We start from the raw sequence: 21031 nt of genomic DNA on the forward strand, positions 1-21031 counted from the left end.
TTGCAAAAATTGCTCAGTTTGACAAGAGGCTTTCCAATTCATTTCGATTTGGACGGTACAACTTTTGCTTACGACCCACGGGGGGAGGGGAGGGTACTCCAGATTTCAAGTGACGGGGATGATCGAATGGGGGTAAAAATCAAAACCCAAAAAAATCCCTGGACCAAAATTTGACTTAAAAAAAATCCTATGCCAAATTTCCGAGCCTTAAAAAAATTCCAGAAAGATATAAAAACATTAGAAGTTGAATGAATGAATTCATCATCCCATCTGAAGTTATATTTTCCGCATCTGGTAGTCATTCTAACAACACTTGAGACACCCAATATTTAAACAGCCGCAAAACAAGTTTGGTTATACTTTATTCGCAGAACTACGCAGCCAGAATACTCGGGCACTACCACGAATCTTCATACCCCCCAAAAATCCCTACTTAAATAAAGCCAACCCCAAAAATACTTGCCAAACTTTCCTACACAAAAAATCCTGTAATTAAAAATTTCAAACCCCAAAACTCCTTCGATCATCCTCGTCACTTGAAATCCGGAGTACCTACCTCCCTCTCCCCCCCCCCCCCCCCCCGGGCCTACGACGGTCGCATGAGACCCGCTTGAGACTTCAGTAGCGGGCTGGTCGAAGAATTTTTAAACATATTTCAAAATCCTACGACATATTACACGTCAAATACGACAGGTAGTAATTAGTTTGCGTTTACACGAAACAATTTGTATCGTTAGCCTGCTAGCAAGCATTTCAGTGGGGTTTGACGCGTTTTCGCTGTAAAAACGCGTGGAAATTGGGACAGAGCGGGAAGGGAGAGCTGAATTTGGCATTTTTGTTAATAAATTACACATGTATCACCTGGCGGTCTAGTCGCGAAGGCGTTTTCAATTTAGCTTATATCAAGGGTGCATCGCTGGGTGTTACGTGACAGGCTCAGAGGTTAAGCTCGCAGGCTCAGTCATATTCCAATCACTTAAAAATTCCCCGCCCTTCAAAGATATTTTATTCAGTAGTTCTTGTTACTTATTTACATCACGGTTCTTAAGGTACCAATCACGAATACAATACACGTAAATTTGGTTTTTATAGTAAAATATTTCCACTACAATAGTTCATTTTAATTTGAATGAATGTATTCTGCTCTATAAACAGTTAACGTTCGACGATGCGGGACTCCGGTGCAAACGTAAACCTTTTCGAGTGCTTTTTGCGCCATGAATGGGGAAAAAATACAGTTTTAGTAAAGGAAAAAATGAAAAGAATTCAATGTCACATAACGTTTCAAAAATTTCCAAAAAAAAAAAAAAAAAAAAAAAAACAGAAGACACCTTCAACCTCGAATACCACACTACACGAACTACGAAACAATATATTGTTGAGCAATTATTCGCTGACGGTTGTCGCGGAATTTTTTATGTTCTCAAAACTTCGAAGCCCAAATCGTATCCAAGAGAAACTGTCAGGCCCATTGTCTAGCCCGAGAAAGCAACGCTCTACTGTATAAAATGTTCACCGTTGAATTTTCTTTCGCCCAAAAGTCACCGAGACCGGTATTTTGAACTTACAGCTCACCAATTTAGGATGAACACGGCGAATGAACAATGAACAGGGCCAAAAATACAATGAAAACAGCCTGTTGGTTACTGATTTTTTTCCCGCACGAGTACTATCCATCAGGGTTTTTTTGCCGTATAGACAATGCGACGAACACTATCACGTCATGTGATCAATTTAAACCAATCAAAATTTAGTAGTGAACTAAAATGACTGATGTCTCTCAGGGGGATAAATGTCAACACGTTTCAGCCAATCAGACCCAATCTCGTAACGAGTCCACAGGCTCTTTGGCCAGCGGTTGGTCGCCAGGAGAGACTCTGGGGAAATTAAAAAAAAATTAAATGTTTTGATTGGCTGGCCCGTCACGGCTCTGCAATTCACTCACATTCTTTTACCGGAGAAATCCTGCGGTGAAAAAATCCCAGCACCACAGAGTCTCTTCTGATCAGCAACCGCTGGCCAAAGAGCCTGAAGACTCTGAGACTAAATCACACCCGGAGAAAATATAATGGTGCATTTCTTTTTCTTTTCCTTTTTTTTTTTTTTTGGCGTCATTATGATGGGAAAAAAAAGCATCGAAACCGTCTACACATCACCAAGCCGAGCCAAGATTAACCCAGGTACTCAAAGCATGTTCCGACAGGAGACCCGGCTTGACTTTTAACTAGTTATTGAAGCCCCGCGCTATCTTGATCAATCGAACTTGTACTTTTGCCACATTTCGTCAAAAAGAGGCTTGCAACTGATGGAGGCTCCTAGTTTTGCACACAGCAAAAACGACCCCGACATTTTTCGGTGCAGCGAGTACGTCTCTTCGGGGGGAGGGGACAGGCGGTGACGCAACATGATTGGCAAGAGCTCCTGGATGCGTCTGGTGGTGTCCTGGGTCTGAAAATTGAACGGCTCATCACTGGCAAAAGGCTCTCCGAGGATCATTACTGCGTCTGCGTGTGCGTTAGTCATCACCTACCACAAGACAAAGCAAACACGTTAGAGTAAATGCAGACTTAGTAGCACATATCCAAACCACGGTCACGGTAGTGATTTTCTTTGTTTCCTCTTGATGAATTATTAATGAGTTTGAGAAAATGTGTTTCTCGTTTCCTTGCGATGTTATCAACAAGTTTGCCGTTTGCGAATAAAAACCGAACGGGTCGGACTTTTAAAACCAGCAACAAAACGAAACGACACAGCCTCAAGCGTAACTGATTAACAACCTTCCATAAAAAAAAGTGAAGTGAACACTTTTAGTAAGCTACAATGGGGAGATGCAACTCGCCCGGAAATTAAAATGGTAAAAGGCTAACCGATCCAAAGTAACGATGTTAACGGCTTCGGTTAAACTAGCACTAACGGTTTTAAGTTCAAGTTTAAGTTTATTTTAGCCGCTATCAATAAAATTACAAGCGTAATAATGATAAAGAAGCCCATGAGAAACCACACGGCTTTTTAATATTGGGCTCCCTCTATCATATATGATTCACAGTTTAACAGTAGAACAATGACAAAATCAATGGCAGAGTAGAAATATAACAGAGCTAAGACATTAATTTAAATTATCTATATGTTTAAAGCATAATTAGGCTAAATAGTGGTAGAAATACGAAAGAGAGAAAAAAAATTATAGGTTTACGTTAAGAGGAATGCTTTCAGTTTTGAAGTGAAAGGGAAAATAATTGCTGCATTTTGAATTTCAGAGCTAAGAGAATTATAGAATTTAGGGCCTTGGAAAAGACAGAAAACTCTCTTATATTAGTCCTACAATTGGGTAAATAAAAGAGCCCCGAACTTCTCGTTTCATAAGAAATCACAAGAATACCCCAATCCACAGCTGATTTTGATATTAAGGTCCATCCGAAATATCTTTTTTCTTAAGTTAAGGTTATTTCTTGTCTGCTAGTTCCACGTAAACTACCTCTTTCTCATTGATATACTAACTCAGAAACTCGTTTCAAACTCAAACGAAAAGAGGCCGAGGAAGTTTTCAAATTCAAGGCGCGGTGTACACTCTCTAACCTTTGATTCATATCCAGTGAGAAATCCCAGCCCAACAGAATTCTCAATCACCATAGCTCGGTCTCCAATGGCAGCACCGCGGATTATCTACATTAAAAACGCAAGCTGTTATGAATTGAAAGTGAAGTTTTCAGTTTGGAGTAGCCTAAACAGTTGTATAGAGAGCAAAAGGTTCATCGTTAATCGACGGTCTTTTGTTAGTCTGTTTTTTGCCTAGATGTGAAAATAATCTTAGTGTGGATTTTGGTAGCCTACGAACGCAGACGCATTTGCGGTTGTCGCTTCCCTTCACCGAAAAATAACGGCAAAGAGAAGAGGCAACCGGAAATACGTCTCAAACTCGTTCCAGGGTCTCTCCTCTTCACGTCCCCAGACGAGGTTGAATACGTCCGCGTTCGCAGACTAGGTTTGTGTGTGTTTTCTTTTAGCTGACTTTACACCCCTTCTCACCCACTGCAGTACCCTGCTAGCAGAAGTTTCTGAGGGAAGTAAACAAGACTACTACGCGAAATACTAGAGACGCGAACGACTTCATACGTGCTAAAAAAATTGCCAGAAAGAAACCTCTGCTAGCAGGGCACCACTGCAGCCGACATGTTATCGCATGGTCCCCCTCAAATTCCGACAACCCAGCCCACCTTACTACAAAAAACGAACGGTCTATAAGAGAATGGCCTCCCACACATCCGTTTTTAGGAGAATATAGAGAGATTTAGCATCGCGTATACGTGAAACATGAACGGCAAAAATGACCACGTGACCACGATTTTCCCGCGATTTCTTGCGTTTGCCGGTTGCCGTTTCTACGTGAAAACAGGCTATTTCGTGTTTGCCGTCTACGTGAGAACTACGTAAGTATTTCTTCCTTTTTTTTTTTCTTATACATGTAAGTAGTTATTGTTAAAAACAAGTACCCCAATAATCTTTTTGGGCAAGTCATACTATCGCAAATTAAGTTTCATATTTGAAAATCCTTCACAACTCACACTTTACCGCACTTTTCTTCATGAACTCATCACAGTGAGTCGCAAAACAGTTTCATTGAAACTCGCAAAATTAGACAAGTAAGCGAAGCTAAAGTCAAAAGGTTCACGCTATTTTAAGTGAAACGTGAAACGGCAAGGTGACGTTTGCCGTTTCACGTAAACACGATGCTAAATCTACTTATGACTCCGCTATAAACGACTGCGTACGAGGCTACTAAAAGGGTGAATAGGTCAGAGTGTTAAAAGCTCACCTTGATATATCTATCCACAAATTTCTTGTCGTAACCACGAGATGCTCCAAAGTCAAGCAAACAAATCTATGACACAAAAGAAAACAAACAACATTAAGCCAGTTATTTAAACAAAGTCTAACTTAGGCCGCGGCTTAAGACAATCAGTGGGCCTCCAAATCTGTTTATAAGTGGTTTATTTTAAGTAGATAAATAGTTTTCTAGTCTGGGATGCAAGCCTTCTTGCTACCTTCAGCAGCAGACAATGTTTAGATATGATTGGTGGCAAAATTGAAAATGGCTTAGAACGTGGTTATGTTAAACACCGTCTAAACGGTCTCTTAATAACTGACCAATTATGTTTACATTGATCAAACATTAAAAAGACACATGCATATAAAACGAGCTGACACAATGACGTCTACGGCCGAAGTCATCTGTATTTATCCTCTAATCATGAGCTGGCCGTGGTTACGAAACCTTTGAATGCAAAGGACCGCACAATGCACAAATAAGCTGTTCTGAAAACGTTCTGCTGCTAAATCTCAGTTCTTAGCTGTAGCTCTTGCCCTGAAGAAGACTATTGTTGATCTAGGTGAAATATTGTTGCTATTAAGGTAACCTGAATTGGCCACAGTAACGAGATTCGTGTGCGGACGTTTCGCGCGTTAGCCCTTTGTCAGAGCGAATCGATTTGCTCTGACGAAGGGCTAACGCTTAAAACGTCAGTACTCGAATCTCTTTAAGGTGACCAATTTACCTTCAGGTATCAACTCTATTTGTTCTAGTCCACGTCGACGCAGCACCACAGTTTCTTTAGAAAATAACCCCTTTGTGATTGAAGTACATGTATTGGCCTGATTAAAATGGCCATTTGCTGTAGTGTCAACTTTTCAATCTGAATCAGTTTGGTTCATCTCCCTGCATCACGCCCTTAGTGCTTCTTGGATGTAATAAGAGAAGCACTAAATGGTAAAGCTGTGCTTGCCATGGTGCACACAGACTCATAGGGTCAGTTATTAAAAGACAGATTAGACGGTGTTTAACAAAACCACGTTCTAAAGCATTTTTAATTTTGCCAACGGTCGCATCCAAACATTGCTACTGACACTAACAAGAAGGCTTGCATACCAGACTAGAAAACTGTTTATCTACTTAAAATAAACCACAAATCAACAGATTTGGAGGCCCACGGATTGTCTTAAGCCGCGGCCTAAATTAGACTCTGTTTAAATAACTGGCCCATCGTCTCCCTCGCAGCCGTTCTGTGTCTCGTCATGCAACACTCCTCCCTGTGCGGAGGAGCGTTGCGTGACGAGGCAGAACGGCAGCGAGGAAGACTAACTGAGTCACGTAACGATAACAAACGATGACTTGAAACTGCTTCAAAACGATTTAATCTAGCACAAGAAAAGAGCATGCTGAAACACCACGAAAACGCCGCACACAACTCTTACTGGTTCTACACTTGAAAAGCTGAAAAATTAGTTTTCGTCGGCTGTGGTAAAAGAGTGTTATGTAAATTAAAAGGGAACAAGACCACTCGAGGCTTTGCGTAATAATACTCCGAGAAATAGACACCCTCAGATTTAATTTTTGAAGGTATTTTACAGCCCTCTTTGCCTAAAGAACATCCGAGACTTTCACAACATGAAAATATTGATCCCTGCTGTTTCAAAGAGTCGAAATTAAGGGGGTGAAAAAGACCGGGTGGAAGGCGCAAGAAAATACGAGTTCGATTCGCCTTTCTCCCATTCTTCTCGCGACTTCGCTGCTTGTTCGCCCAACTTTCGCCTTCGCCCAAAATCCCTCCAGCTACGCCGTGTTAAACCAAGCGGAAGAAACCGAATACGATCAATAGACTGACAGTGCAGCTTTACAAACCTGTTCAGTTTCTGGATTGTAGAAGAAATTGGACCAGTTGGGATCTGTTTGCATAAATCTGAACTCAAACAACTCCTTCAAGCAAAGTCTGAGGATGCTTAGACACAGCTGAAAGAAAATGAAAACGCCAGAGCAAATTACATTACATCATTTGAACATTTTACACATTTATAGTGGCCTGTTCATACCAGCAATTATGGGATATAATAACTGTGTCATATTTCGCTGGCGAGGTTGGTTGAACACGATTCTCAGGAAAGAAAACAATTTGTACATGTATTATGCGTGTGTTTGTTTACACATATGGAAAAGGCTGCCACAACAGTTTGTTGGATGTGTGAACAGGATAATGATTAAGGTAAAAGGCGTTTAGTTCAAGACCAATCTAACACATTGCCCATAAGGTGATACATAACTCTAGGTCATTTTCAACTCTAGGTTGATACATTTAGGCTTAGGCTGTCATTTGTAAAGTGGCAGCCTAAAGGCCCGTTTAAACGGTTTCAACATTTGACCAACACTAGTTCAACAAAAGTTGAACGCCGATGTTGGGCAAATGTTGGTTGAACGGAGTGTTCAAACGGTTTCAAATCATTCGACATTTTCAAGAACGAAAGATTAGAAATGTTGAAGCGATGTTGAATGAAAGTTTAAACCAATTTAAATTTGATTCCGGCAACACACTTTCAACAAGCTTTCAACATTGTTTTTGCACTTTCAACAATGTTGAACGACCTGTTCAAACCGGCGCCCCCGACATTTGGTTCAACAAAGTGTCGAACGTATGTTGAAGCAAATGTCGAAACCATTTAAACTGCAAACAAAGAAACATCAAGCAGAACAACTCCCGCTTCTTCCAAATAATTACTCCAGTCAACTCATTTCGCAGGGCGAGTTTGTTTAACGTGAAGCTGAGAGTTTCTTTTACTAACTAAAATGAACTTTTAAGGGGGCAGTGTCATGGGAATTCTTCAGGTTTTTGGTCTCCTTTCCCTTACGCGAATTAATCATTAATTCGCTTCTAAAGATCACCAATGAGTCAAAATCACGTACATTTTCATTAATAATTTTATCTAGGACCGACTTTTTCAAGTTGGTTTTTATTTCCATCTTGGTCATTCTAATCCGAAACATTATGGATAGATTTGGTGCATTCCAAAAGACCACCATTTTAAAGAAAAATTAAGCTATCATTTTCTCGGCTGTTACTGATCGTTACTAAAGTAGATTAGTTTTTAAAAAAGTAAATTTATTTATACACGTTAAGACTGGTTTTCACTAGCAACACAAGCACAAGCGCAAGCATAAGAGCTTTATGTCAAGTGAAAACTAACGCGACGCAAGTACAAGCACAAGAAAAGGAAAAATGAATGTTGATCCTTGTGCTTGTGTTTGCGCTTGTGCTTATGCTTGCGTCGAGGCCGTTTTCACGGTGAAATAAGCATCCTTATGCTTTCGCTTGTGCTTATGTCTGTGATTGCGTCGCTAGTTAAAACCAGGCTTTAGATTTAAAGCTGGAAGCTTGTGGGGCTGTGTAATCAAACAAATATTTTAAACAGAACAGAAACTCTTTAAACATCCCAACTGGTAGGGAGGCTTACCAGTTGGCTATTTACAAAGCGTGGCCGAGGATTTGAACAGGGGACTACCCCCAAACAAATCCAGCTAGCGGTCAGTCTGAAACCTTTTTCTCTATATCCTTCTTTACATGTATTATACATTAACAGAAATAATGTGATGTTTAAGTTCCAAAGTACGTAAATTCTTTATAGTGCGTGCTTTGTCCCTAAGTGAAATTTTACAATTTCTTAGGAGTCTTAGGAGACTCCTGAATTTCTTTTTAAATCCCAAATAATTATTTATCACCTTCATATTATAATTAATATAACTATGTATTTTGTTTTTATCCATTGTATAAATGGATACACTGTTAATATACAATTATAATTTTATTTATATGATATTGAGCCAAAGGACAAAGAGGCTTTTTTAAGTACGTTGTCTCCTAATACAGAGGTATTTTTGCACAGTTTATGACTATGTGGGAAAAGAAGATCTTAGTATGGGCAACTGGAATCCAGAAAGAAAATTGAGGGTAACGAGGCATTTTTCAGAGATAACTAAGCCACAATAATTCCAAAACGCATCAAATACACAACAATGTTATGTATGGCATTTTTTTCCAAATTGCAGCTTATAATAATTATCTCTGAAAATGCGAGCTTACCCCAAATTTTCGTTTTGGATTTCAATAGCCATTGCCAAGATCTTCTTTCCCCGCAGTCATAAGCTGCGCAGAAATACCTAAGAATTGGTAGGCATCTTTCTTGACAAATTATGAGTTTTTTTTATCAATCCCCAGATGCGCAGAACGTACACTGTATGCGCAGTACCAAAAGCAGGCACCATCCAGGCTAAGTAGTTGTGGAATTCTCAGCTTCAATTTACAGTACCTTGTTGATGGTCTCCTGGTCAACATTTTCAATCTTGTCAAGAGAAGCGCCTTCTATCAACTCTGTCGTAAGCACTTGTTTAGATGTGAGATTTTCAATAACCTCGGGTACGTAATACTCTGGCATCCCTGTCAGGAGTTCCCTAAAAAAAAACACAGAACAAAAATTAATTTTTGTGAATCTCAGCTGCACGCTAAGTTGGTTTGTTGAAGACAGGTTGAGACAAAAGAAAATAATTATTCCTTTAGTGAGCTGCCTAGAAGTGCTTTTCTCATACTTTAAGCTCCATTGGGTACCAGAGAGTATCTAACTTCTTCTTACAATATTACTACTTGGCCAAACAAAAAGTTCATGACAAAGAGATGAAAAAGATCACCAAAAAGATGAAATGCCTCAAATTCTCTTTACTACTAACTTGAGAAATAAATAAATATGTATATGATCGATATATTTTGAACTTAAAAGGTTAAGGTAACAGAGATTTAGAATGGTAAACGGCAAACGGAAACGTGAAATTCGCGTTGACGTTTTCTTCAAAAAAAAAAAAAGTACATAGATGAGAATAGTGCAAAATAATTCTGACCTTTGATGCTAACGGAAAACTTATCATTTTTACTGAGAAACTGAAAACAGCGAGCGGCAAATGTAGGATAAATATGGTCGCGTGGTCATTTCTGCCGTTCGCAGTTTGCCTTAAACGTAATTTTTAATCTCTCTTTTATTTCAGAAAATTGTAATAACAGAGTTCCTTTAACATTCTGTAGGTAGAACTACAATTCCGGAACTTCAACAACTGTTTGCTGCATGACATGGGTTCGACTGCATTACAGAAGCCCTATTATAACCTTGGGTTTTAGGATTATGGATTACTAGGGGGTTTAAAGAAGGGATACGGATTATTGGCCACTAAATTTAAAGATTATGGATTATTTGTGTTGCATTTTAAAATTATGGATTATTATCGGTCATTATCGCATTGATTATTTTTACATGAAAAAGGGTATTGGACACATGTTTATCTTCGGTGAGGTCTTTTGGTCAAACGTCCTGAGTTTTATAGGTCATAACACTTTCATTGTTATGACAAACTAGCACCTGTTCATATTCAAAATTTATTTAAACATGTCTCAGATATACACTCCTACAACACCCGGTCAGCAACCGCCGACAAATTTTATATCATGTCTTCACGTCTTGATCAACTAAAGAATTCATTTTCTCGATTTGGTGCACGGCTATGGAATTCTTTACCGGATAATATTAGAAAGTCTGACAACAGAAAACTATTCAAGAAACAAATACATGAAATACTAATCAACATTTTAAAAAAAGAAAATGCTTACCTTACACCTTCTTCAATTCTTGAAATAATGAAAAGCTTCTGAATATGTAACAATCCTTTAATTTCTATCAGCTAGCGAATCCCCTTTTTTGCGTCACTTGTTTGTTTACTACTTATTTAACTTTTATTTTAGTCAATTCAGTTGTAAACACCAAATGTATTTGTATTTAGTTTAGCATAAACATACCTACCCGCCTCGACTAGCTTCAGCTATTTGCGGGTAGGTATATAACACCTTGTAACTGTCTATTGTTAATAAAGTGTTGTGTCATGAACACACGTGTTCAAAGGTCACGTCCTCAGTAACACCCCTAAGTTTCATCAGGGAAATGGAAATGCAACCCTTGGCAAAGAAACCTGACACACAGTACCAAAGTCTGTTCAGGTGACAAAAGATGGTAATTCGGGCTTACTATTAATAATTATACAGACTGTTGTAGAGCTTTATTTTAGGGATATATGAATCTTTTTTACAAAATTGGGATACGGATTATTTCCAAAATTTACCCAGGATTATGGATTATTCAGACCCCCCTCCCCCCCCCCCCCCCCAACAGGGCCTCATTACACATCTGGTTGTTGTTTTTTGGAGGATTTTAGTTGCACTTCAAAAACTCATTAATAATTCATAAGCCCATTGACCCATCAAATGGTCGATAATATGGTACATCACGTGCAGTGACTTTATAGCGAAAACCTCTTCCTTATTAGCATGCGGTGTCTTATCAGCTGATAAAACACACCTGAAGTGCTGAGCATTCTTGGCCTCCCTCAGATAGTCCACTTCCCAGGCCATCTCTCTCCGAGCAACATCAATTGCATTTTCTGCATACAAACCTAGTGAACAGCACAGATGACAGTGAGGAAATACACATAGAGGATATTACACTGTGGCGCGAAGATGTGAATTTTATTTTTGAGTGATAAAAACAATAATTTATGAATGAGCGCAGCACGTAAAATATTGTTTTTAACACAAGAAAATAAAATTCATATCTTCAAGCCACTGTGTAATTTTGTTTTTATGATATAGACAAATCTATCGCTCACCAATGACTGTTTGTACAAACAACTGTGAAAAAGTGATAAATGACGTCATAAATATCCTCACCAGTGAGGATATGGAAAACATGCCACTCGGGTCACGGATGTAGTTTCATATGAATATTATGAGTGGTGTATTTTCCAGCAAAACACTTGTGTCTATATAATAAGTAGATTTAGTGACAGCATGAGAGGGATTATTAGAACCACAAGAAATTAGCAACTTGAAGACATTAGCTAAAGTTCAGCTACTCCTCCATTAGAGCGCATGTAAATAAAGTTTATATGTATGCACTAAATAAAAGGCATTTTCTGCATACAAACCTAGTGAAAAGGACAGATGAAGGTACGGTAAGGACATAGTTATATCACAAATATTATTAACAAAAAGAAAAAAAACCCATTTTACTCAAAAAATGACATTTTCTGCATACAAACCTAATTAAGTTTGTAGTGAACAGGACAGAAGGCATTAAGGACATACACGTAGTTACATCAGAAGGATTATTAACAAAAAATTAACAAAACTGTACTTAACTATACTTTAAAAATGTACAGCTCAATGTTGTTATGATGTGTTTTGCAGTTTTAAAGTGGGTTGGTTTTATATTCCTCAGTGATCCTTACAACTAGACTTTAATCCAGACTTGTCCCCAGCAGGGTACTTAAGGAATACAGGTCATCACTCCAACACCAACAAATTTTTAAGCCTTCTACTCTCCGGGAAGCCTGCATAGCAAGCTTTTCCAGCAAGCGAAAAGCTATTTTCCAGTTTCTGGCTGCAGAAACCGGAAAATAGCTTTTTGCTCGCTGGAAACGCTTGCTACGCAGGCTACTCTCCGGGTTATGATGTGAGACTCACCTTCAGGTAACATATTACTGACTTTCAACACCGTCATCAGGTTGTTGATATCACTGTCAATACTCTCACCAACTCCAGGATACTAATGAAAGAGAAAGAAAATAAAATAATAAAAAAATTATTGTAATGGTGACTTCCAGATACTCTAACTTTTGACTTCAGTATGTGGAAAAAATGCAGCCATGAATGGTAACACTGAAAAATCTATTTAATTAACATACAGTGCAACCCAACCTTGTTATTATGACTAATTGTTTGTGCCTGGGAAGAATTGAAAGACCATTTGTTTCTTAAGTTTTACAACCTCGTTAACCAGACCGCCCTGTTATTACGACCACATTTTCACGGCCCGAAGGTGGTCAAACACAGGATTCCACTGTATATTCAAAAAATGAAAGCACCTTGTCACTGAAAAGCTCCCAAGGGTAGTGTAAATATCAGTCAGAAAAAATCACACTACTGGCTTGCAATTCTTACCCCTTTCCAATGCCATCTGTGCATTATCAGAGTATACATGGACAGCTACATGTAAATGGAATCACTTTGTTAAGTTTCTTTTTTTAATTTTCTATACTTTTAAGCATCTGCTACATGTGAATTGAATTGACCTCCCATATCATACCTGTATCTTAATTGCCACAGGCCTCCCATCTTTGAGAACTCCCCTGTGGACCTGACCAATGGATGCTGCAGCAAATGGCTTCATATCAAACTCTAACAGTTGGTCACGCCAGTTAGCTCCTAGCTCCTTCATGAGAACTTTCTAAAATGGGAGGAAGGGTTACTGAATACACAAAGTATGTTCATGCATAAAATTGATCCAAACAGAAAATGACTGTTAAGGAAAAGGGTGATGCTTATGACCAATGACAACCATTATTTAAACTGCATGGGTAAGGGTTGGCTGGCTCCAGGTTAAATAAATAAAGAAAACATTAGGATTGTGGTGGCATCACCCTACAGTACTACTAACTGTCCTGCATTAGTTACCATGCATTAAGTTCTCTGAATAATTTAATAACATTCATTAAGTAAGTAAGTAAAGCCTTTATTTAAAGAGGGTAGCATTTAATAGCCAAAGGCTAATAAACTTGTTGCCCTCGCAACTATTTACAATCTAAAATACTGTAAGCTAAAATATATATATATATACAGTTAAAATATAAAATATGACAGGATTTTAATATTTCATAATATTTCATAATATTTTTAATATTTCATTTTAATATCTTTACAAGTATAGTGCACATGTGTTGGCCACATTTCGATGCAAAGTTTTCAAGCAAACATTGTAAGAAGTATGTGTGAGGCGGCATTCAAAGAATGCCCACAGGCTCCCTTTCTTTCTTTCTCGTCCCCATACTGTTGCTCCACTGCCCCAGCTTGATGATTTTTCTTTTCGCCCTATACCCCACTTGGGAGCCTGTTCACAGGCTAAGAAGAACTTAAAAACCAATTCAGTCTAAAAAATAATGAGTACAGCTAGACAAAGTACTGTAATGATTATTTTAGTCATGCCTCACCTCCAACTGCCAACGAGGCATAAAGTCTGCACTGTCCCGTACTCTCTCAAAAATCTTTTGCAGCTCAGGTGAAATGAATGCATTGTCTAAATTTAGGATTGAAATAAAATAGTAAGAACTATACATGTACGTATAAACCATCATCAACAACAATGTTACTTACATTAATTTAATATTTCTCTGAATGCTACATAGCTTAATATTGCCTTACTGATGGTAGTACACTGTATATATGCGGATGGTGGATTTTTGACACACCTTCCTTCCCAGGGAGAAGGGGAACAAGGTTGGTTTTGACAGCACTGTACAAAGTTTATGGGATGCTGCCAAAAAAAAAAAAAATTATTGCAGCATCTGCATGGTCTAGCCAAGGGATCAGAGACGTACATGTATCACTGCTTGAAAGTGTTGCGTATTACATCCCCACTTCATGTGTCAAAGGCTGGGTGAGTGACACTTGAGCAGAGAGATGAAACATGGGGTGATGACAGCAACCATAGGCACCTTCTTCATGCTGATGTCCAATTGCATTGTAAATACAATGTAAAGGGGAAAATCCCATACATCACTCTCAGGTCAGTATCGTAGTGGTACCCAGAGTCCTCAAGCTCGTTGGCCAGCAGTTGGTCACCATGAGAGACTCAGGAGAATTAAAAAAAAAAAATTTTTTTTTTGATTGGCTGCCCCATAATGGCTTGCATTGTTTTACCGCAGAAATCCTACGGTAAAAAAATTCCAGTACCCCAGAGTCTCTTCTGGTGACCAACCACTGGCCAACTCTGGGTACGAGATTGCTCTCAGGTCATTTCAGACACTACACTTCACAATGCAGTAAAATAATTACCTTGAATACTCAGCATTTGTCCCAACTTTAGTGCTGCACCTCTCATTTTACACAGGGTACTCACAATTCTCTCAGCGTTTGCCTGTGACAGAAATGGACTCCCAGCAACCTCTGCAAAGCTAGCATCTGCAATAATGTGAAAAGAGAACAATGTGAATCTCATAGTGACTTCGAACTACCAAGATTCAAAACCGTAAGATTTGGTAGGAATACAATAAAATATATGGGACCTCTCATTTGGTCAAAGTTGCCAAGACACTTAAGAATGATACAAACTCTGACCTCGTTTAAGAGGAACATTAGGAAAGTTGACCTTTCAACTCTTGTAAATATTTAGACGTTTTTAGGCTTTTTAACACATTTTGTGAATGATTATATAACCTACCAGCAATTTTCTTTATTTTTTTTAGTGATTTGTATTAATTTTGGTATTTAACATATTATTTTACAATGTCCCCCATTAGCTTATAGCTAAAAAACATAGACACTTAATTAAAGTTTTCATTCATTCATTCATAGATGTAGTTACTTTTATTAATAGTTATGATAGATGCAGCTTTGTATTGGAACATTTGTTTTGCTTTTGGGACTGCCATTTAGGTAAAATTGTGAGCTGTCGTTATGGCAAAAAGAACTTCCTTGTTTTGCAAATGGGGAGGAAAACTTTACCTGATAGTTGCAGAATCGGAGCTTAGATTTGGCATGGATAGACCTGTATTTCAGTGATTTCTATAAACGGCATGTTCTAGGGTATCGTGTAGACAAGTTAAGCCCACAAGTTGAGCTCAAAAATCTTATTCTAACCTTGGAGATGAAAAAAATTAATCGCAAGCAGGGGAGCATGAATGAGACAGGGTGCAAGAGCTTGACTTACAAGTATTATATTGTGCAGTTCCAGAAAAATCCATACCCACCCCATGGAAGGTCATCAGAAATTCCTAGGGGGAGAGGGGTCTTAAAAGTCAAAATTTAAGAAGCTTTAAGTATGAAGCTAAACTGGAATTTTCTGGGGGGACTGGGGGTACAAAACAAAAAGCCTTCCTGATTGAGGGGGGGGGGGGGGGGGGGAGTATGGATATTTTTCTGGAACTGCACATTTCTCCAGCAGGAAATCACAACCAGTGATACTATTACTTAAAGCTAAAGGGGACTGCTTGTTTTGAGATTTAGAGAGGAAAGATGGACTTGCCAGTGTTGTGGAAGTAGAGCCTAGATTTGGTGCCAATAGATGTTGATAAACTGATTTCAAGCTGTAAATACAGTGGAACCTCTCCTTACGGACACCTCTTTAATACGGACACCTCTCTATCACGGACAGTTCACTTGGTCCCTGAGAGACCGAAATCCATATAAAGCCTACCTCTCTAAAACAGATACCTCTACAATGCGGACACTTATCCCTATCCCCTTGGTGTCCATAATAAAGAGGTTCGACTGTAGTGTGTTTTAGGGTTTTGTGTAGACCTGCCTCAAAGTTGAGTTCAGGATTTTTTTCTCAGAGAGGAAAAAGAACTATTAATAAATTATTGGGATGCTACATATAAGTGGAGTACAAGTGTGAGTGAATGGTGCGAAAGAGCTCAACTTATTTCCCCTGCAAGGAATTGTATCAAGTGACATCATTTTGGTGTGAATTATTCAGAAGGTCTAGCCTAAATAGTGAACTTGGCTGAGTGGTCTTCTTTAGCCCATGTTAAGAATGTACCAAGTTCTTTGTTCCTGGTGGAACAAAGAATTTACATGTAGAATATTACATTGTGGAGAGTGAAGTCTTGACAACAAACCAGGCAATGTCTGACTCTGACTTGAACCCTTGAAAAAAAAAATTATATCAAAGGAGTACCCCACCCTCTCCCAAGCCCTCCTCCCACCCTGTGCCAGTTTACCAGCAAGGAATATAAGCACTTGGCCTGAAGAAAAGGTTTAAGGAGTACCCACCCCACCCACCCATGTCTCCACTCCAGAGGCCATGACAAATGTTCATCATCATCATCAGCTCCTTCTCTCCATGTGGAAAGTAGTTTGGGACCATCACAATGTGTGCAGCTGGGGAAATGAATCACAGCTAAGACTCATTATTAAATACATCCCTGACCTGATTTCATATAGAGTGCTAAAGTGTAACATCACAAACATTTGAATTTTTGAAATTATGGGATTTGTTAGTATATTTGGAAAGACCATGATGAAAAATGCCTACTTGCCAAAAATCAGCATCTTATTGCAATTTGGGGGTGAGATATTAGCTCTGTTATGCCCTGATGACTCCATACAAATTCTTCTAATTTTGCCTCAGTTCCAAACATTAGGAACTGAGACAAAATTAGAAGGATTTGTATGGAGTCATCAGGGCATAACAGAGCTAATATCTCACCCCCAAATTGCAATAAGATGCTGATTTTTGGGAAGAAGGCATTATTCATTAATACTCTTTCAGAATATCTCAGTAAAACCCATAATTTCATAAATTTAGTTTTTGTGATGTCATCACTTTAGGACTCTATAGGTAGGCATACAAAAAAACTCTCTTACCTGCTTTGCCAAGGCCAAGTTGTCTTTTTGTAACCTCGGCAATAGCACCAAGACCCAAACCAGCAACCAGGCCTGCCGGATGAAATGCCAAATTGCAATCAAGATGATGATTTTAAACAAATTACTCAACAACTGATAACAAAAAAATAATAAAATTTTTAAAGGATTTGTTGCCACACTGTTCACATGCCGTATGCTGTAGGTCAACTTCTTCTTCAGGTCATTTTGTTTTTAGCCTACAACTATAGATCAGTTCGTTCTAACCTAGTTTTGTTTTTTCACTTAATTTGATCTTAAACTCATTTTAAGGTGAAGTAAAAGAGTGCATGTTCTTCTTACATAATTAAAAGTAACTATAGCCAAGGTTAATAGGTTGTGTAAACTTTAAGTTTTAGTCACAAAATAATGAACATAAAATTATCTAAAAAAATATTACCTCTGATCACTTAAAGTTTGCTAAATAATTACCCTAGGGCTCAAAAGCTTTAACAAAATAAAGTTGCAATTTATTATAACTTCCTGAATGGATTAAGCTTATTTTTTGCTCAGTTCTTTGCAAAAGTCAGATAAAAAGAGAAGAAAAGATTCACCCTTTAAGGCCTAACAGCTAGTGATCAGCATGATACATTCAAATTTCTCCTTGTAATATCAATGGTTTTTCAACCCCTGAGGTCATGGGAATAAAGGATATGATCACTTGATATTTTAATAACTTCTCCCCAGACCTTTTGTAAGAAAAGTATGGTGACAAGATAGGAGAATTTGCACTTTGATATTAGGGTTTAAAGTGTTAAGAATACCTACCACTGTAGTTGATAAGTCTCCCGACTCTAGAAGAAGGAACTGCTGATTCCCTTGATCTTCCACTCAGCTGAGGGCAAAGACAAATTAATAGTTACTGACAGTATGTCTGGCTAATTGCTGGATAGAACTTTCCTTTACTACTTACTATTCTCAGAAGTGAGTATGCATTCTAAACAATATTTACAATCCAAGGAGAGACTGGTTTTATATTTTTTGCCACTTACATGTAGTTAATTCTTTATATGTCTGCTCTAGTAGACTTGAGCCAGAAAAAAAGCTGGTCTAGGTTAGGGTAAGTAATTTTATTTGTTAGAATCATTGAAAAATTAACAGAGCTCCTCTTTTTGTTAATAAATCTGTATTTGCAAAAGCAATGTTCATTTTTCAGATTAAAGGTGTAAAAATGTTTGGCTATGTCACTACTAGCCTCCTACAGTATAGACTGTTCACAGTCCCCCTATTTTTCCGTGGGATTCTCGAGACCGGTATGCTTCGATGGAGCTGCCGCCATCTTGGTTTGTAAAAGCGAGCGCGATCTGGGGAGAGTGTCTAAACTACCGAGGGGAGGGGAGTGGAGTTGGGAGGCGGCGGGAAAAATAGGGAGACTGTAACAGCTTCTCACTGTCTCGTGTTCGAGGGGCGTGCCGAGACTTTGTCGCCTCGACTAATTGAATCAAACAAAAAATATACTCCCCAGAGATAAACATGTCAAAGTGAAGGAAATACGATAGTCCTTGTTACAGTACCATTTCTGTACAATTTCGAAACAAAGTACGGTTGCGAAATAAAATGAAGTTGCGAAAGTCTTTCGAGTGTAGGCTTGAAAATACAGTACAGTACATCAGCTATTTGCAAAGTGAATTTCAATACAAGCGGAACACATGCAGTGAAGCTAACAGCGAAACCTTCAGATACATGCCGCATATTTTGTAACATTTATTTTAAAATAGCAGTTGGCGATTTCGGGAGGAAAAACAAGTACATTTCCACAGAAAATTTTTTTTAAGATCCCGGAAAGAGCTGGAGTTGCCAGCATTCCTCTAGCCGATCTTTTTAAAGCACATCGATCTTGGAGTTGAAGTGGATCCACAAGATGGGAAATCTTCACGTCGTTGCAAAAGCGCTTGCGAGGAAAGCCACGATTAGCAACGTTTCAAGCGCTTTGTGTGTATTGTTTCGCCCCAGAGAATTGTTAAAGAAGTCGTCCCTACAGTTCGCCATCTACTTCAAAGCAGTCCAAAGAGACGGAAAACTGCAGTCTGCTGCCTGCCAAACGTCCGCTGATTTTCAACTATCAAACCTCCAAGCCGACGAGACAAACAATAAAAATCAAAACATTCCCCACGATCTTCACATTACACGCCAGCCGTATCCACTTTTAGAACTGGCGGTGAAAGATACGTCAGTCATGCTGTCAACGCTTCAGAACTACTATTGGCTAATTGACCAATGAGGTGTTGCCGTTGCTGGTGCAACGGGCCTTTGGAACGCGAGACGGTGAGAAGTTGTTACAGTCCCTCTATTTTTTCGCTTCCCATCCACCACTATACTAACACCCACTCCCGCTCCCCTCGGTAGTTTAGACACTCTCCCCAGATTTTACAAACCAAGATGGCGGCAGTTCCATCGAAGCGTACCGGTCTCGAGAATCCCACGGAAAAATAGGGGGACTGTGAACAGTCTACCTACAGTATGAAGATGTTCTTTGGTTTATCATGTCACGTCACACACTTCTTTCTGGGGAGGAGAGCGTCATGTGAGGTGACCAGCCAAAGAACGGCTGTGTTGGGGGCTATGTCATAACCTTCCTCATTAACCTTTTCTTTTTAAATGGGATAATTTGGGTCCATTAGATGACACTAAATGGAGAAATAAAAACATAGGGATGGCCTTATGTTTCCACCAACAAATCCTCTGTCTCGCTGTAAATTATAATTACGTAACTACAAAGTTTTTTTTAAACTGCTTTACATAACTATTTTCAAAAATAACGTACCTTTTGACTTGTAGGGCGTCTTGCATTAGCTGGTGGCTTCCTCGCTGCCCTGCTCTTTGAGTCCATATTTGTTTGACTTATATTTTTAGTTGTTGTATTTATGACTGCATTACTGGAGTTGCTTGTAAACAACAAACGGGCATTGCGTGGACAGGTTATGCTTGATCGCAATATCCTTGAACGAAATTCCACTCTTTGTACGTAAGTCTGTGGGATATGAGACTGCAGACGTTCATGACATCTTTCTGTCGATGGAACACTCGATCCTGAAAGCGCTCGGGAAGAAAAAACACTGGGACTCGAGGTACATGCTCGTTGCTTTCCAGTGCCCACTTTGGATGCAAATGCTAGCTTCTTCCAAACTCGTAAATGCTTCTGTTTCATCATATTTCGACTTCTGAAGGTATCATGCGATAACTATTTTTAGGAGAAATAGCAAAACATTTGCAGAATTAGAAAATGCCACTTTTCAAAGAGGGGAGCATCGCGATCGGACGGCACACATGTTATTTTGGGTTTGTCTAGCTCCCGCGTTTGTATTCGGTCAGCTGTTTAGGCTGTACTGTACGTTAAATAAGTCTTCCTATAGCGTCCTCAAGACGTCATTTCCGAAAACAAATCGCGTTCTTTTATTATTATTATTATTATTATTATTATTATTATTATTATTATTATTTAATTCTGTATAAATCTACTCTGGGTGCCAAAAATTATAGTTTTCAGTGTGCGAGCGAGGTAGCCCCAACAGCGAATCCAGCTTTGGAGCTTTGATAAGTCGTCTACGGTGTTGATTAGCTAACTAATTCCTGATAACAGAACGCATCAGTCAGATATACAGTTATGCTGTATGTTTTTTAATAATTATGATGATAAAGTCATCCATACAGCTGATTACTGCATTCTGCACATGCATGGCGTTTTAAAACAGTTTGCACTAAATACAAGATAAAATGGT

The 21031-nt window shown here is 38.8% G+C and overlaps 1 protein-coding gene across 1 annotated transcript; it reads right to left on the reverse strand.

Annotated features, from left to right (window-relative positions):
• Positions 1-980: 980 nt before the first annotated feature.
• Positions 981-20607, reverse strand: LOC146482400 (atypical kinase COQ8B, mitochondrial-like). Its single transcript, XM_085107278.1, has 13 exons — positions 20077-20607; positions 18081-18147; positions 17277-17348; positions 14745-14870; positions 13901-13986; positions 13000-13140; positions 12378-12459; positions 11215-11308; positions 9130-9271; positions 6677-6784; positions 4814-4879; positions 3577-3663; positions 981-2526 (listed from the first exon to the last, which is right to left on the reverse strand). The coding sequence occupies exons 1-13, from the start codon at positions 20461-20463 to the stop codon at positions 2254-2256; spliced, it is 1731 nt and encodes a 576-aa protein (XP_084963404.1). The 5' UTR covers positions 20464-20607; the 3' UTR covers positions 981-2253.
• Between the last annotated feature and the right edge of the window lie 424 nt (positions 20608-21031).

The sequence above is a fragment of the Pavona decussata genome, unplaced genomic scaffold (genome assembly GCF_977016875.1).
Source record: "Pavona decussata unplaced genomic scaffold, jaPavDecu1.1 SCAFFOLD_46, whole genome shotgun sequence".
Taxonomy (NCBI): domain Eukaryota; kingdom Metazoa; phylum Cnidaria; class Anthozoa; order Scleractinia; family Agariciidae; genus Pavona; species Pavona decussata.

Bases quoted from the DNA above. Each gene is read 5' to 3' on its own strand.
- LOC146482400 (XM_085107278.1), bottom strand. From the start codon at position 20,463: ATGATGAAACAGAAGCATTTACGAGTTTGGAAGAAGCTAGCATTTGCA. The intron at 17,349-18,080 runs GTAGGTATTCTT...TTCATCCGGCAG, and splicing joins GAGACTTATCAACTACAGTG to GCCTGGTTGCTGGTTTGGGT. The intron at 3,664-4,813 runs GTGAGCTTTTAA...TTTTTAATGTAG, and splicing joins TTGTGGATAGATATATCAAG to ATAATCCGCGGTGCTGCCAT.